Source organism: Pseudopodoces humilis, chromosome 17 (genome assembly GCF_049639895.1).
Source record: "Pseudopodoces humilis isolate 2021_Gansu_Grassland_sample_001 chromosome 17, ASM4963989v1, whole genome shotgun sequence".
Taxonomy (NCBI): domain Eukaryota; kingdom Metazoa; phylum Chordata; class Aves; order Passeriformes; family Paridae; genus Pseudopodoces; species Pseudopodoces humilis.
In genome coordinates, this window is record NC_142216.1 from 3,687,961 (window position 1) to 3,704,475 (window position 16,515).

The 16,515-nt window shown below is 48.6% G+C and overlaps 1 protein-coding gene across 3 annotated transcripts in view; it reads left to right on the forward strand.

The window, feature by feature from the left end:
* Window positions 1-14,680, forward strand: part of LOC106628213 (serine protease inhibitor Kazal-type 5-like) — a 40,220-nt gene extending 25,540 nt beyond the window's left edge. The window contains exons 2-15 of one of the 3 annotated variants that reach the window (XR_015774048.1): window positions 10-35; window positions 1,107-1,234; window positions 1,722-1,788; window positions 3,343-3,470; window positions 3,553-3,604; window positions 5,897-6,027; window positions 6,606-6,678; window positions 7,169-7,230; window positions 8,105-8,186; window positions 10,538-10,665; window positions 11,032-11,095; window positions 13,427-13,458; window positions 14,038-14,090; window positions 14,456-14,680. Coding sequence is in view for 1 of the 3 variants with exons in the window: in XM_088063771.1 (XP_087919897.1) it covers window positions 10-35; window positions 1,107-1,234; window positions 1,722-1,788; window positions 3,343-3,470; window positions 3,553-3,604; window positions 5,897-6,027; window positions 6,606-6,678; window positions 7,169-7,230; window positions 8,105-8,186; window positions 10,538-10,665; window positions 11,032-11,095; window positions 14,038-14,043 (947 nt within the window). In the remaining 2 variants the exon portion in view is untranslated. The remainder of the gene's footprint in view (window positions 1-9; window positions 36-1,106; window positions 1,235-1,721; window positions 1,789-3,342; window positions 3,471-3,552; window positions 3,605-5,896; window positions 6,028-6,605; window positions 6,679-7,168; window positions 7,231-8,104; window positions 8,187-10,537; window positions 10,666-11,031; window positions 11,096-13,426; window positions 13,459-14,037; window positions 14,091-14,455) is intronic. The other 2 variants (XR_015774049.1, XM_088063771.1) reach the window with 2 other exon arrangements.
* The last annotated feature ends 1,835 nt before the right edge of the window (window positions 14,681-16,515 follow it).

The window sequence follows — 16,515 nt, forward strand, 5'->3', positions numbered from 1 at the left end:
CTGCCGCAGATGTTGCCAGTCAAGCTTCGATTAAGGCGAGTCCAACTTTTTCTGTTATGATTCTCCCTTTGTTTTGCCAACTTACACTGCTTAATGCATGCTCTGAGCAAAGTCCATTTAGATGCACTATACTTAGATATTATAATGCTTTTTCAGTGGTGGAAAAAGTGTCGGATCTCTCCATATTTAGAGACAACACTTAGGTAATACAGCAATGGCTCCAGCTGACACTGTGTGTTTGGTGCATGATGCTGTGAACATATCCAAACAGCTCTGGGCTGGAAATCTCATGAAGTGATGTTAGAAATGCCATGAATTATATTTTTAATGATATTTTAGAATGTAGCTTCTGATCCAGCAGAAACCCCTGCTTCCGATAATTCCTGGATTTTGTAATTAAATGAATTAAGGGAAGTCCTTTGAGTCTCAGAAAATAATTTGATTCAATGACTTAGAAGTCAGTTCCATTCATGTTTTAATCAAGCAAGCTTGTCTCCTTGGTAAAGATCCTTTCGGGAAACACAGTAGCCAAAAATAACTAAATGGTTCATTGCTTCTCCCTGGTCTGCATCCCAGTTACCCAGCAGAAGATGCAATGGGCTGCTGCAACATTGCACAATATTACTGCTCTGCTTCCTGCAAGGGTTGTGCTTTTCTGTGCTTGTCTTGAACGTGAATGGCTCTTCAGTCACTCTGTCCTGTTTATTCCTCTTGCATCCCTCTGGCACTTCCAGGGCTGTATTTTCTGCTACTGGCTAATTCTATAACGCGTTCTCTGCTGTAGCGGGTAGCAATTTGCAGCTGTATGTAAATTAAACGCGTTCATTAAATATATATTCCTTTCCCCATGATTAATGGTTCTTGCAATGGGTTTTGAACTTTCTCGCTGTCTTTTCTGCCTCGGGAGCCACAAGCGGGGCTCTGGGTGCAGCCTGTGCCACGTGTGGTGTGTGGCCAGTGATGGGCAGGAGGAGAGAGTGGTTTGTGTGAGCAAAGTGGTGCTTCTGAGAGCCTGCAGCACACCCAAAAAAAGATTGAGTGTGAACAAACAGTTCTTGGGATCTTGCTGGGAGCCTCCACTGATTGCCCTGCTCTGTGCTTTTCAGAACGAATGCAGGAAAATTTGGTCGCTTCTGCGCAGCGGGAAGTTCTCCTGTCCCACCACCAAGGAGCCTTTCAGCAGCCCAAATAACAAAGGAGACCTGAACAAGTGCATGATGTGCCAAAGGCTGCTGTGAGTATCGGCTGCCTGCTGGCTCCAGTGGCAGCCCTGCCCTCCCACAGCATGTCCTCTCCTCCCAGAGCAGGGAGCCAGCTCTCAGGAGGCTCCATGCTATGAAGTTGTTGTCCCTGGCCAGCCAGACCAGTCTGTAGCTCTTCAGCAAACCTGTGAACCCAGTAGCTCTCACCAGAGAGCGTGAGGAACAAATGCAGACTGAAAACTTACATGGATTAATTTCTTGTTTCGGGAGATGGTGTTTGTTAGGATGGAGAGAGCTGGATGTTAGGCAGGGAGAAAGGATGGCACGATGCCCCCAGTGCAGGGGTGTTAAACACCCTGGTCATTTGTCAGGGAGCTGAGCCCTGCTGCTGGTCTGTGCTGCTGCCTTGTGCAATGGGGAGGTGGGGTTGGCTGGACTGGCCTTTAATCACCCCCTATTTTGGCTTTGTGTCTTGAGCACTGCACGCTGCCCTGTCACTCACACCTGCCTTTCTTGCAGGGAAAGAGACTCAAAAAACAAAGGGAGTGGTGGAGAGATGGACAGGAATGTGAACTCCTTGGGAAAGGTGAGGTGAAATCGCTGCCAAAGCCAGTTTTATAGGTGATGGCATCTTGTCTGCTGCCCAGGGCGCTTCCTCGTCTGCAGCCTGGGAAAGGGCCCTGCAATGGGAACAGGGCAAACATGCCCAGCCTTGGGAAGAGTGTGAGGCTTTGTGCCATCCACCAGCATAAAAGAACCCAAAATTCCTGGCGGCTCCTCCCAGGCAATCACGGCACCTCGGTGTGTGCCTGACCCAGAGCCCTGGCTGAGGAGGATGCCTGCCTGTTTATAAGGCATCCCATTGGTATCTGGAAAATATTTAATAGCAAGGTTGGCGCATGTGAGCTCTGACTAGGGCAGGGTGTGGGAACAGGCTGGCTCTAATTGTCCCTTGTTTATCTTGTTGATGCACCTGGCTGGTTTCTTTTACCCATAGCTGTTTTTCTAGATAGCAGGTTTTTATGTGGAGGGAGCTGTCCTTTTAGCCTTGGGTTTTTATTCTAGATGGGAGCGAATTGGTTTCCATCAGATAGTGTTGGTTGTAGTGATTGATTTATTTATTTTTTACATCTGGTTAAGCAGTGTAGCTTTCTAGCTCTTGTGTGTCTGGACAAATTAAAGGCTTTGTAAGGCATAGCTGTCCTAAGGGAGATCTTTTCCTTTAGACATCTGACTTGCCAAAGTGTGGTCCAGAAGGCAGAAGGACAGTTTTACAGCACCAGGAAGAGACCTACACTGAATTTCTTTGTTAAGCCATAGATTTTCTGTCTGGCTTCTGGCAAGTAATTTTCTAGGCTTGACTTCCCCATCTGCAGAGTTGGGATAAGCTATCAAGCCATCTCCTCTACATGGTGTGAGAGGAAAAATGTATTACAGATCACATAACAGATAAGGCTGTAAGTGCTGCATAAATGAACCTGAAGACCTCACATGTTCCATGTATTTCTTACGCTCCAGACTTGCCCTGAAAGTTATAGGAAGGCTGTTCAGAGGAAAGTAAAGGCCAGGCTGAAATGCTTTAGCGGGCTTTGCTACAAAAGCCTTTTGTGAAATCGAGTGCTTTGGTTCAATTAACACATACCGTCATGTTAAGTGGAAGGTAAAAACACCCACCTCTTACTCTCATGTACCTGGCAATAGGAGGTGTTCAAGGATTGTATTTTTATTATGCCTGCAGCTTCGATTTTTTACTGTGCATGGATTTTAAAATTCTTTAATTTTAGTAGCACATTCTCTCACGAGAGATGGGAAAACTAACTTTCTCATTTAAAATTCACTGAAATTGTGGATTTTATACTTGGAGCAGAGCTTAGGTCCTTTGGGCAGGCTCTTACATGTGTTATCTATTAGAAATAGCAGCAAGGCTGCCCTGGATGCAAATGACAGATCTGCTCATCTAAACATACGGATTTATTTGTTTTATGCTGCATATTCTGGTTTTCCACCGAGTTACGCCTCAAGGAAGCAAAATAGCATTTGAAATGCAATTCACTGGGTGGATAATCCTGTGTGGATTTGAGGGAGATGTGCCTCTCTCTCAGCACATCCATGTCAACCCATGCTTTCGGTGTTTGCACAGGATGAGTGTCGGGAGTTTCGGGATCTGTTCAAGAGAGGGAAACTCTCCTGCACCAGGGAGAACGACCCTGTCCGGGATGCCTCCGGGAAGCAGCACAGCAATAAGTGCATCATGTGTGCAGAGAAGTTGTGAGTAAAGGAAAGGAGTGTGGGAAACCTCTCCTCCCTGGAGCACCCTGGTATTCACTTTCTCATCTTTCTTCTCTTCCAGCAAAAGGGAGAATGAGCGGAAGTTATCTAAAAACAGACAAGGAAAAGATAAGGTGAGATTAAAGTATTAGGCAGGTCAATATGGAACTTTATTGGATTTTCACCCAAGACAGAGAAAAGGGAATGTTATTCTACTCCGTTGCTCTTTCTCCTCTGACTTAATTTTGAGATCCACTTTCTTTACGCTCTTTATTTCTTATTCATGCTCTTGAATCCCTCATGTGAACAACTTGTGCCTGAATATTATGGTCTGCTCTGCTGACCTGTGGATCTAGGGACAGGCAAATCCTGACAGAGCAGGAAGCCAGGTGTGCTGTGCTGTCCCAAATTTCAGCTCAGGGGTGGAGAGGTCAGTTCTGCTGAGGCTGCTAATTAGGTGGAAAAGAAAAGTGTGTGAAAAGCCCTAAATCTGAACTCTGCACAGCTTAAGAGATCATTGTGTTCTGGGAGATATCAGCCCTGCACTATCTCCAGGCCTGTGGCTCAGTTTTAACTTTTTTTTTTTGTTGAAAAACTTGTTCTCATGGAGCTGTGATTTGCCACCTTCTCCCTGGCATGCTGCAGCCACCATGTCGCTGTGCACTGATGCTTTGCTGGCAAAAGCAGCCAAGTAAAGGAGAAAATAGTTGCTTTCCACCACTTTCCTCTTGCTTCCTGCTATGGGAGGGACTGATGCGGCCCCCTTAAGCTTCAGTCTTGGGGATAATCCTGTTTTAGTGCTTTTTCTAATGACTTTGGCACCAAAAAATACAAGTGTAAGTGAAATTTGCTGATGGCAAAGCTGGGAGGCCAGAGGAGGATCAGCAGATCACTCAAGACTAATTGGATAGTGCTGAGGCCTGGAGTAATAGAAACAAGATAAAATGTAATGGCAGTGCAAGATCACACAGTCAGTGATTAACAAGAATTCCTACTCGTTGGCTAGAAGTGACAAAGGATAAGAAAGCCCCACATTTATTAGCGGGTCAGGGATGTGACAGGCCATGAAAAAGGAAAATGCACAGCTCGGATGTACTCGGTGAGATTTTTGTAGCAGAGGTCAGGCCTGAACAGGGCTCCAGAAACTCTGGCTCAAAGAGAAAATGTTTGAGAGGCTTTTAGGGGAAGTCAGATCTGTCTGCAGAGGATTGGGCTGCTGAGCTGAGGCGGTCCCAGGGGACAAGGAGAACTTTCCTGGGCTTGTTGGGAAGGGAAAGCATTGCCTGAATGGTGCAGGGGTGTGAGCTGGTGGTGGGGAGAAGCAGTGAGGCTCGTGGGGAGCCCCTCTGGAGTGGGTGCAACACTTATTTCTGATGGGAAAATGCTTTATGGCTGTTGGCACAGCAGGAGAGGCTCAGCCAGGGCCAGATCATCTCTGCTACCTGTGGCTGAGGTAGCTCTAGGGAAATGTGGGGCTTTGTACTCAGTGGTTTGCCAGCATTACCCTCGTGGGAAAGCTGAGGAGTGGAGGCTGGGGTGCCCTGGATGGGATGCAGAACAACACTGGGGAAGCTTTCCCCTGGCAGAGAGAAGGAGGTATTGTAAACTTCTGAGCAAAGCAAAGGGTGAGGCCAGTGACCTGCCAAGGACCTTCACTCAAGCTGGCAAAACTGCACAAAATGGGCAAAAAATTGCAAGTGTTAAAACCTGTTTTTAAAAAGAAAAGGGTAAGTGGAAGTCGCTTCCTTATCCTTTGTACTTTACTATTTGGAACTGCCTATTGCAGTGTGTGAAATAGTTGAAATTAAGGGGACTGAATGTTTCCATCCATGTTACATAACAGGGACAGGTTAACACAGTTTCTGTACAGCAGTTTTGAACAAGGAACAAATTAATCATCCCCTCTCCAAACAACCTTCCTGTGCTCGTGGGCTATTAAGTGTGTTTGCTTTGTGCTTTTATGTTTTAACTGCTGCTTCTTGATTGACATGTCCCAAAGTATGGCTGGTTTGGAGGATCCTACGCGCTTTGTAAAGAAAATTATCTTGAGCTACAATCTGGGAAAAGGCTGTAGCTGTGTATTAAGGATGTTGGGAGAAAAGGGAGTGACTTCATTGCTGTATGGGTCACATCACTGGCATGTTTTGGATAGCCCAGCCAGGAGAATAATAATTAGTGGGACCATACTAGAAAACTCCCAACACGTGCTGTGCGGGCAGAAGGACCCGGAATTTTTCTGACTCACCCCTCTGTTTATATGCTAAGTGGCTGGTACTGCACACCCTCTTCTCTCACCCCCACCCAGACTCTCTTGTGATGCATTTGTGATGGTTCCATGCTTTCCTGGCAGGAAACCCCAGGTTTCTAAGGACCTGATCAATAAGGCAAGGAGGACAGAGTGCCCTAACCCTGCCCTCCTTCCGCAGGATGACTGCAGCGAGTTCCGCTCCCAGTTTGAAGCTGGTGGCCGCCTGTCCTGCACGAGGGAGAACGCCCCTGTCCGGGATGCCTCTGGCAGGCAGCACACCAACAAATGTCTCATGTGTGCTGAGAAGTTGTGAGTACCCCTTCCTCTGAGGAGGGAAGCCTCCGGCTGCAAAAGTGCAGCTTCTGCCTGTGAAGCTGCATCTGGGCAATGCCTGGGAAAGTCCTGACTCCCAGTGGCTCTCCAAGAGATGCTCTGGCAGTAGGGCTTCTCTTCCCCCTTCCCTTTCAGCACTAAGGGCCCGAGGGCAGGTGAGAAGCAGTGTGGAGTAGAGGAGGAGAAGCAAGGTTGACAGAGAGCAGCCCCTTTCCCAGGGGACTGTCGGGCACGGGCAGCTCCTGAGGAGTTTCCCACATGTGTACTTTGCCTTCCAGATGCTCTCTCTCTCTCTACTCCCATAGAGCATATGCAGAAGCAGACCTGATATGAAAGCAGCCACCTGGAACCAGGATGTAGCATACAGTGGGAATGGTGAGGAGAAAGGGAGAAGTCTTAGGGGTGGGAATTAGGAACAGGACCACCAGGAGCAGGGACTGTGGATGGGGAGGTGGTACCTAGTGGCATGACACTGGCTTACAGGGCAGCCCTGGGTGCTGGTGGCACTCACACTACCATAGCACTCTATTTTTTCTCTTCTTTCATTCTTCCAGCAAAAAGGAAGCTCAAAGAGGGGGTGGAACTGTCCAGCGCAACAAATTGCCCTCTTCAGAGAGGACAAACCAGGTGAGATGTAGCTCAGAGCCTGTGTTGAGCTCAGAAAGGGTCTGGTGAGAGTCTGTGGGATGTGGATGGCCAGGGACTGCCTCTGGTCAGCCTGTGGGATGATCAATGTGTTCAGGGTTCTGTAGCCAGCTAATCATGGGGGAGAAGCTGGTTGTATTGCAAAGCCTCCCTCATTAGTGGGATGGATTTGGGTGCGAGCATACAAACTGGACACGTTTGGACCTGACAGAACGGCCCCTCTCACTTTCCCCATGATGTGATGCTATATGAGAGATAAAGGGCAGGTTCAGACTGCCCACAATCCTGTAAACCCTTGGATGATAACATTTGGCGGGTATGGAGTGTATCAAATCTGCTACTTTAAGAACTGTAATTCTTTGGGTCTGGGAGGATGAGGGGGCAGGGCAGGAGCTGCTTTAGCTTTGCTGCTTTCCTGGTTGCATGAAAGTTGTTTCTGTGGTTGTTGAATGTGTTTCTGCCCCTTTTTCAGAAGAACTGTGGTGGTTCACGGCAGGGTGTAAACGAGAGGCGTCCCTTCTCATCAGGCAGAGGGTGAGTTCAGCAGCCCCTGAGGTGTCCCCACACACACCACCAGTCCTGGCACTGGTTTCTGCCCCCTTCCATGCACCTGTACTTTTTAGGGGTGGTTAGGAGATTAATTGGAGCAAGAATGGTTCAATAACATAGGAGCAGCATGGCCTGGGGTGGAGCAGTGCATGTTGTGCTGTTTGGTGCTCACCACAGTGAGCTGAGAGAGTTGCTGAGCTGGTGATGGGGAAGAGACACACACTGGGGCATGTCTCTCATGCAGCCCTTGCTCCATTTTGGCCTTGATGTTCTGTGTACGAAGCACCAGTGATTGCTGTGCTCAGAATCCCTCTCAGGACACTCTGTCCAGCAAAATCTGTCTCCTGGCAGTGCACTCGTGGGTGCCTGGCCCTGGCTCAAAGGCTGTGCCTAGAGCACCACGTGCTTTCTGGGCACTGGTCAGGAAGGCAGGAGCTGTTTGTTTTGTAGCTGTTGGCCCTGAGCAGGACTCAGCTGCTGCTTTTTCTGGAGCATGCTGAGATTTCTTGCTTTTGACTGGTGCAATTCCTTCATGTCCCCCTTCCATCAAGTGCTGCCAGCAGACATGGGGGTGCAGAGCCCCGGACTGGGGGTGCAGAGCCCCGGGCCGGGGGTGCAGAGCCCTGGGCTGGGGGTGCACTCAGACTGAGCACAGGGCAGGGCCATGTCCTGCTGTTGGCTTTCTCCCTTTCATGCAGCTGGGGGCTCCTCTCCCTCTCCTCTGCTGTGGGTGGGTGGGTGCCAAGGTGCAAACAGCCCTCCAGGAGCTGTGGAGGTCCGCAGGGAGGGTGGGTTTGCGCTCTGCTCCCCCTGTTTGGAAGGAGATGGTGATGGACTCTATCTCTGCTCTCTCTGCCAGCCCACAAGCTCAGCGTGGCAGGAACTGCAACCGGCCACCAGGCCGCAAGTCACAGAGCAGAGACACCCAGGAGGACCCGGAGGTAAATCCACCCCCTGCCCCTCGGGTGGTAGCTGTGTGAGCAGAATTTGGGCTCTGCCCCTCGGGTGGTAGCTGTGTGAGCAGAATTTGGGCTCCTGCCCCTCGGGTGGTAGCTGTGTGAGCAGAATTTGGGCTCCTGCCCCTCGGGTGGCAGCTGTGTGGGCAGAATTTGAGACGTCTCTCCATAGGGTGCTCCTCTGCTGGTGCTGAGCCACCCCTGCTCCTTTCCCAGCAGCTTTTCTTGTTTTTGCTGTAACCCTGAAGCTTTTCACTTGGCCCCATGTCCTTGGAAGGGTTTGAATGAGTCAGAGGCCTGCTGAAAGCCGCTGGATCACCCAGTGTGGAAACAGAGGGGAGGGCTTGGCTCCTTGTGAGAACCCCCAGCTCTGAGGGTGTGGGTCTTGAGCTCAGGTTGGAATCTTGCCCCACATGCAGCCAAAGCAGGGTAAAGAGTGCTGAGATAAAGTCCATGGTCAGAGCAGGGTGGTGGAGCTGACCAGGGGATGAGGACAAGTTTGGCAGAAGGAAGGAGTGCTAAAGGGGGAAACACTGAGTGGTAGATGACAGCCGTGTATGGAATAATGTAGGAGGAAGGTGGGGGTGTCTGCTCTCCCTTCTCATGAGAAGAAAATGGAATAGTTCCAACAAAGCTAAAAGTGGAAAATGTGAACTAATAAGAGAAAATAAGTTACCGTAAAAAGGGTGACTAAACTGTGGATCTCGCTATCACAGGGTGTTGTCTAGAGGTAGGATGGTTTAAAAAATACCTGATGTTTTAATTCCTCCAGAATTTTCATACAGTAATTTAAATAGCATTTTGGAAGAGATAGGAAATGTGTTTCTATGGATTTGGAGGGATCTACTACCAACTGCTTTAACTCTCTCTGAAGCCTCTGCCACTGACCGCTTTGAGAAAAGGGATATTTGAATTAAAAACCCAATAGATAGTTCAGGTACGGCAATTTTGATGTATTCCAGAGGAAGCATTAGGTGTAATGAGGCTGGTGCTTCAGGGCTTAGTGGTATTTCCTGGTAGCACTGGAGGAGGAGTGGAAGCCGATGAGCCTGACAGACCAGAGGTGATTCAGGGAGCAGATCTGCTCCTCTCCTCTCTCCAGGGCCACCTGTGGGCTTTTTCACAGACTATTCCCAGAGCCAAAGCAGTGGTGGCACTGGCTGCCGGCACCTGTGATGTGTGGAGCTGCTGCTGGGGTGGCCTCCTGCCCTGGGCTGTGGTGCAGGCAGCAATGTCTGGTGCGTAGGAAGGCACCCAGCAGAGGATTGCAAAGGTCAGCATTGTCTGCTCTCACGTCACTGATAATTACCCAGATGAGGGAGGAAGCAGCACATTATGGAAATTAGCAAGTGACGTTTAACCAGCAGGTGCTATCACTGCACCCCAGCATCACCAAAACCTCCCCTGTGCTGCCCAGAATGAAATCCTTCTTCCCTGGGGTACTTCCTGCTGCTGATAAACCATCAATTTTGTGCTAAATGCTGCATCTCCAGGCAGAGGGGGAAGTGGAATATTCTCCCAGACCCACTGCACCATTTGCAGCCATTGCAACATTTTGTAGCACTGGAGGAAGGGGTTGGGAGCCCATTAGTCGCTTCTTCATCTCTTTTTTCGGTTCCTGGAGCTGCAGTGGGGCTGAGGAAGGGGCTGTGCGTGCCAGGGAACAGGCTGTGCTATCCCTGACCTCTGCTGTTGGAAATCTGCTATGACTGTGCAAAGCACCTGCTCCTCTCTGCTCACAAGGTGCGAGAGGCTTTTTGGGGATCCCTGTAGGTCGATCCTTGTTCTGTCAGCGTGTGTGCTGGCTGTGCCACGAGTGGTTTGTGGGGAAAACTGTGCCCAAATGTTCCCGCTGCTGTGCTCAAGCGGAAGCAGGAGGGCACCCCTCATTAGTCATAGCTGCTCGTGTGTCTCGGCGTGGTGGGCGTCAGGAGCTCTGCGTGCCGCACCACCCACGGGCTCCTGGAGCTCTTCCTCAAGTTTGGCCAATGGGTTTCATCTCAATCCTTGGAGATAAAATGGTGTCAGTACACTGATAAGGAAGGCTAGGTACAGGTAGAAGGTTTTGTCCTGTGGATGCAGTTTGAGAGAAATAAACCTTGCCCTGGACTGTGGTGTTGGGGTGGATGAGTGAGTGGGGCTTGAGGGCTCTGTCCCCCAAGGCTTGGCTGACTGGTCCAACAAGAGACACAATGTCTTTCCAAGCCTGGCCTGGCTGGATGTGACACAGGGCAGAGGGGCTCCATGCAAGGCTTGGTTTGTGAGCACCTTTGGGTCACATAAAGGAGGATCTTGCAAGTGAACCATCACCAAATGTGATTTCTTTTTCTCTTCAGCTGGACTGCGATCGAATTCTGCATGGAGTAAAGGGTGGAAGGATTTTTTGCAGTGAATCCTCACAACCAGTCTGTGGCACTGATGGGAAAACATACAAAAATGAATGTGACTTGTGTTCAGCTGCCATGTGAGTAGGCGGAGAGATTTCAGTAATACAGGGCCATCCACCATTCCCGAGTGTCTTTTGCAGAACAGTGTTTGTTTTGATACATCATGACTCACTATCAAGTGTGTCCTTGGTGCTTCGCTGTTAAGCAAACATAGATCAAAATGCCTGAGATTAATCTGATGACAGCTAATTAAGATACACAAGTTGCCAGGGTCCCCTATTCCCTCTCTGCCCAATCATGAGATTGTTTGGGGAGTAATAAATGCCATCACACTGGAAGTAGCATCAAAGCATTAAGGAGCCCACAGAGGACTGTCATGCCAGAGGCTGAGAGCTGTGGTATTGCAAGTGAATAATAAGCAATATCTTGTCCTCCCTTTGCAGGAGAGCTTCAAACTTCATCACGGTAAACTATCGAGGCGAGTGCCGAGAGCCTGCCCCTGAAGCGGTAAGCAGCAAACCACAGCTGGGCTGCAAAACATCAATCTCTCCCTTTGCCCTGGTGGAAATTCCCCATTGGCACCGTCTCAGCCTGTGGTGACCTGATCCAGGCAGACACAATAGGGAGTGAGGAATGAGGAGTGGCTGGCACTCACCAGCTGCCCACTGTGCCCTTCAGCAGGAGCTGGGTGTCCACTCTTTGACCTCACTGGCAGGTTAACAGAGTTAGCTTGTTCCTGCAGGTAACAGTGGGCTAATTAAAGGCATGCTCTCCAGCTGCTCTTCAGCCACAATGGTTGAGAGGGAAGAGAGAGGTACTGGAGCTCGTATTTCTGTTTTATCTTTTTTCCTGGAGTGGAATGATGGTGAGAGGTGAAGGAAAGATAGTGCCTCTTGGCTGTATGTAGCATCCTCCTTTACTCCAGGTGCCTGCTGGGGAGCCAGCCTGGCCTCTGCACCTGTGACAGGATCATTAGAGCCCCAGGAATGGATGCTCATGGTCCAGATGTTTAAATACAGGTTGAGACTTGGATTTCATGCATAACCTGGGCATAGTCTCCATATTTTGCCTAGGCTGTGTGGTAGGAGTGTGTTCTGTCTGGGAAAACAGCTGGCTTTCTTCCTGGGACATCAATAGAGCTAGACAGACCAGAACTGTATAAACCATAAAGGCCTTGTTCCCTAAATAATATCCAGGGAGACGGTTGGGAAATTAAGATAATTCACCAGGCGGCACATTTTCAGGAAAGGTCTTGAGCCTTGACATCTTGTGCAATCCCACAGAGCAGATGAGTTAAACATTTCTCAGCTGTGCTTTGTCTTTCTACCAGGGGAAGCTGGACAGCCTCCAGCTCTTGGATTTGCAGCCAGTTTGTGACTCTGTGCACGGGAGGTCCTGTAGCACCTGGGGAGGACTGTCCTCGTTGGCATGAACTCTTGAGAAACTGAATCTTCATCCCCAGGGAAATAGATTGGTTCCCACTCTAAACCTGTGGAGAATCCAAATATTGAGCCCTGCCAAAGAGTTTTCTGGGAAATTTTGTGTGGGAACATTGGCTTCTGAGTATGGATGTGGTATCCATGCGTTTGTAGGCACAGTGGGATGTGGGGTATGAGAGAACCATCATTCCATAGTGTCATTCCATGCCTTCCTCTGCTCAATGCCAGGACACCAGCAGGCCCCTCAAACACAGTAAACCTGGCTCCTTTCCCCCTCTTCTCTAGAGCAGCAAAGTGCTCTAAACTTTGCTTAAAGTCAAAGAAATTGCAGCACAGGGAGAAATAATTTAGCCTGTGATGGTACTGGAGGCCTCTGTGTCTCAGTCTTCAGGGAGATGGAGCTGCTGTTGGCCTGGGGGTACAGGGAGATGAGGCACTACATGAGTCTGGTAGTGACTGTGTCCAAGACAGAATGAGACTGGATACACTGTGGCAACTGAAAAATAGAGAGGATTCCCAAAAATCTGTGCTTGGTCTGGAATTCCTTACTGTTTAACTGAGCCATTACAGCTCTCAAGCCCTTGCAATAAGAAGGGGATGCCATTTACTGAAAATCAGAGAGCTTGCAGCTGTGTCAAGTATTCCAAGGAGAGATGGATGCAATTAAAAGTCAAAGTGATAAGCTTTTTTTCTTGAGGCAAAAGCCAAATGAAAGCTGCCCTGCGCAATGATTTATTCTTTATGTTTATTAAGTCACCTGAAGAATTGGGCTGGAAGTTTATGAGAGCTTATAAACAATGTACAGAGCAATGTTATTTTCAGCACTGGAATTCATGCTCACTTGCAGTATAATGAATTTTTCTTTCTGCTGAAGATTCAGGCACTCAATATACGCTACTAAAACCTGGAGGAAAGCAGTTCCAACAGTGCTTTTGGCATCAGAAATGTGCTTAGAGAGTTGCAATGTACAGAATGTGAAATGCTTTGGAGGAAGATTAGAAATTGTTAACCAAAAATTGTAGTATTTCCTTGAGTTGTATTTTTAAATTACCCATGGAGAGTTATGGGTTGCCTGAGAAAATGTGTTTTACAGCTGCCTCATCCCTTTGCAGCCCAGTGCCTGCATCCACTCCTGCCTGCAAAGCTCCAGGTGTTTCTGGTAGCTGTGGTGACCTGATGGCCATCTGGGGGGGATGCTTGTGGGAAGGGCTGGGAGCAGTGTGGTTTGAGAGAGATTTTACACTAAAGGGTGTATGTGGGCATGACTGGGGTGGAAAGCCTTGCTGCAGGGAGAGCCTGTCCCCACTGGTCAGGACTGAGTCTCGCCACCTTCCCTGGGAGGTCTCTGCCATAACTGAATTCCTTTGATCCTGTTCTGCTTTACTGATGACAAATATAGGTCAGCATCGTGGGATAAGATATCTCTTTTTGGTAAGTTAACTGGCTGGTTGGTCCTGCAGGGCTGTGTCACGTGGATGAATTGATTGTGGGTCTTTCCACCACATTTGACTTTTAATGCTGTGTATCTTGCAGTTCCTTTACTTGTTCAAAGGTTTTTCACAGTAATCACCTGGGAGTAGTCACCAGCCTGCCCACGCTGGTCAATAAATTAGGGGAGAAAAGGAGTTACCCAGTTTCTCCTTTTCCTTTTTAAACCTGTTTCTCAACAAACAGATAACTCCCAGGTTTGCAATGGGCAAGTCCCAGTTTCCTTACAATGCTCTCTGTTTTGCCACACTACTTTTAAAGGTAGTGAAAGGAGGGAAAGAAGAAAAGCAGGATCTTTCCCAGGTTAGAAAATAGGTGTGGAAAGCACCTAGCTTGAGGCTGAAATTAGTCTTGTTTTGCTCAGCTGGCAGTGGCCCAACCCAACTGCCCTTGTGCCAGGTTCTGCTGCAGTTGTCTTATGTGGCACTGAGCTGGTCTGAGGGGCTGTCACACTGATGCCAGTGTCACATAGAAGTGGACAAGCTTGGGGATGGGCTTATTTTTTTCCCTCTTCCTTTCCAGGAGTAATGGAGTTCAGCCTGCCAGCAAACACCAGGGATCAGCTGTGACCAAAGGTATGGGCAGAGAGAGAGGCAGGGACTTAGCCCTGCTTGGCCAGCCTGTCCTTTGGAGGTAGTGTCCCACCTCATCCAGACAAGCTGCAGGGCTGGGACAGAGGGTTCTTTTTTGGGGCTGAGCATGTGGGGATTTGAAATAGTGGGCTCTGCCCTCTCCTTTCTCCTGGCTCTGTTTTTCCTGCCAAGATGTTTCTGCAGAGCAGAGAGGATGCTGGCAAAGCAGTCCCCCATCACAGGGAGGCAGGAATGGCCCAGAGCCCCTGCATGGGAACATCACAGCTTTAAGATTTCCTCATGGTCCTTTCAGGTCCCTTTGCCTCCTGGGACTACAGTAATAATCTGTCTGCTCTCTGTCTCTGCAGAGCAAGTAAAGGAAGCGTCGATGTCGAGCATCAGGGGAGCTGCCGAGTCCCCAGGACTGCCAGAGCTGCCTTCATCCCCTTCTGCAGCACACAGGGCCCATCCCTGCTCAGGTGGAGGGCAAAAGGGACTCAGTGGTGCCTTCCCAGGTCTGCCCCGTGCGTGTTGCTGCAGTTCCTGCTGCCTCGCTGTGTCTTAACGTGCTTCCCAATAAAGATAACTCCTCAGCTTCATGTCACTTTTCTTCACTCAGCCTCAGGGTAGGGACACACGAGTCCCTGCTCTGGCTTTGCACCACGTGCTCCTTAGGCAATGAGCAGCCTGAGGTGCACCAGCTGCTGTAAATACCTGGGGAAGATGTGGGACCCAAGGAGGAAGAGTAGGGTCTGGGGTTTTGTGAGGAGGGGTCAGGGGTCAGGTTCTCTCTGGCTTGTCATGGGGTCTTGGGTCAATCACTTCACTGCCCTATCAGCCCTTTTCCCCTGCCTGTAAAACGAACATTAAATGATATTTACCTACCTCAGAGGGTTGTTTGACATTTGTTTGGTTTACATTTGGAAACCTACAGAGAAAAAGTTTGGTTTTAAAGCACCCCATATCTTGGGCTGGCAGTTTAGATGATGCACGAAATGTCCTCTTCCAGGCTTCTCATGTGAGGTGCTGGGAAATCCAGACCACAGTTTGGAGCAGTGCTGGGAAGTAGATGCATGTTGAGTGGTCGTGTTAGGAGATGTGCTGAGCCCAGAAAGGTCTCTGGGATCTGCAGGGGTGAGTTTGGCCAGCATTTCTTGCTGTGAGAAGGCAGAAGCACTGGTGGTACCCTCAAGGCAGTGCAGGAAGCTCAGCCATTGTGGTGGCCCATGGACCACCTGCTGCTGGGTCACCCTCTGCTTTGGCTTGAACTTCCCTGTAGGCTCAAGTCAGTTCCTGTCTCAGGAACCATCTCCTGCAAGAAGGGAAGGATCCTCCCTTTGGGGCTCTGGTGCTGGGGCAGGTGGAGAAGTTCCATGGTATGGAACACTGTAATTTTTTTAAGGAGAAGGGTTGTTGCCTTGCGATGTAACTGACCTACAGATGGTTCTAACTCATTCATCTTCTGAAACTGTGCTCACAAGAAGCCAGGCCTCTGAGCCAAGGGTTCCCTGGGTTCCCAAGGTTTTTTGGGGTCAGTGGATCTGGGCCTGGGATGGGGTTTATAGAACAGGAGGCACTGGTGGCAAGTTACTAGAAATTTGCTGGTGGTTTGCACGTACTTCCTGTACTCTCTTCTATAGCTGTTACTTAAAGCAAATAGGTTCTTTATTTGTATAAACTGTATTGCAGGACCTTTCCAGAAGACCTTGAATGAACATTTGCAGTGTTTGAGTCCATTTTAGCTGTGACCTGATCTGTAAACACTTTTCTCTTGCAGATAAGGTTGAAGTGATTTTCAGATTTTGACAGGATTTTACCTAATACCAATTAATTTCATTCCCACAAAAGACGTAGAATTCTTTCAAATAAGTTATCAACTCCTCTATTTCTACTGCAGCTAATGAGAATTGATTTTAAACTCCTAAATGCTTACGCATGCATCATGTTTTATTGCAGCTGATAATAATAAAAATTGATTTTATTATCAGCACACTGCCATAAGTGGTTGTTAATAGTTCATATGCTTATTTTTAACATGAGCAAACACTATGATTTAGAAACAAATTATGACTGCCTCTTTCTACGTGGAAAATCCCCTCACTAAGTAGAGTCATGTAGGGTGAGAGTCACCAGTTTGGGGCTGGTTAACTGTTTTGGGGAATGCAGATTTTGTCTTTGAGCAGAGATGAAACAAGTACATTCTTGAATGTTGTTTATGCAGTCTGAGATGAATGTCAGACAGTAAAAATGTTCTCTGATGATGTCTGCTCACTGATTCCAGCTAACATCATGTGCAGGGACATCATGATTTCACAAAGGCAGCACACAATTTGTGGCTTAAAATAAATTCTTGCAAATGAAAATCAGTGCACTTGAAAGCTGCTATGATTTGTAGTGATTTCAGGTATTTAAGTTTTCAAATAATGAC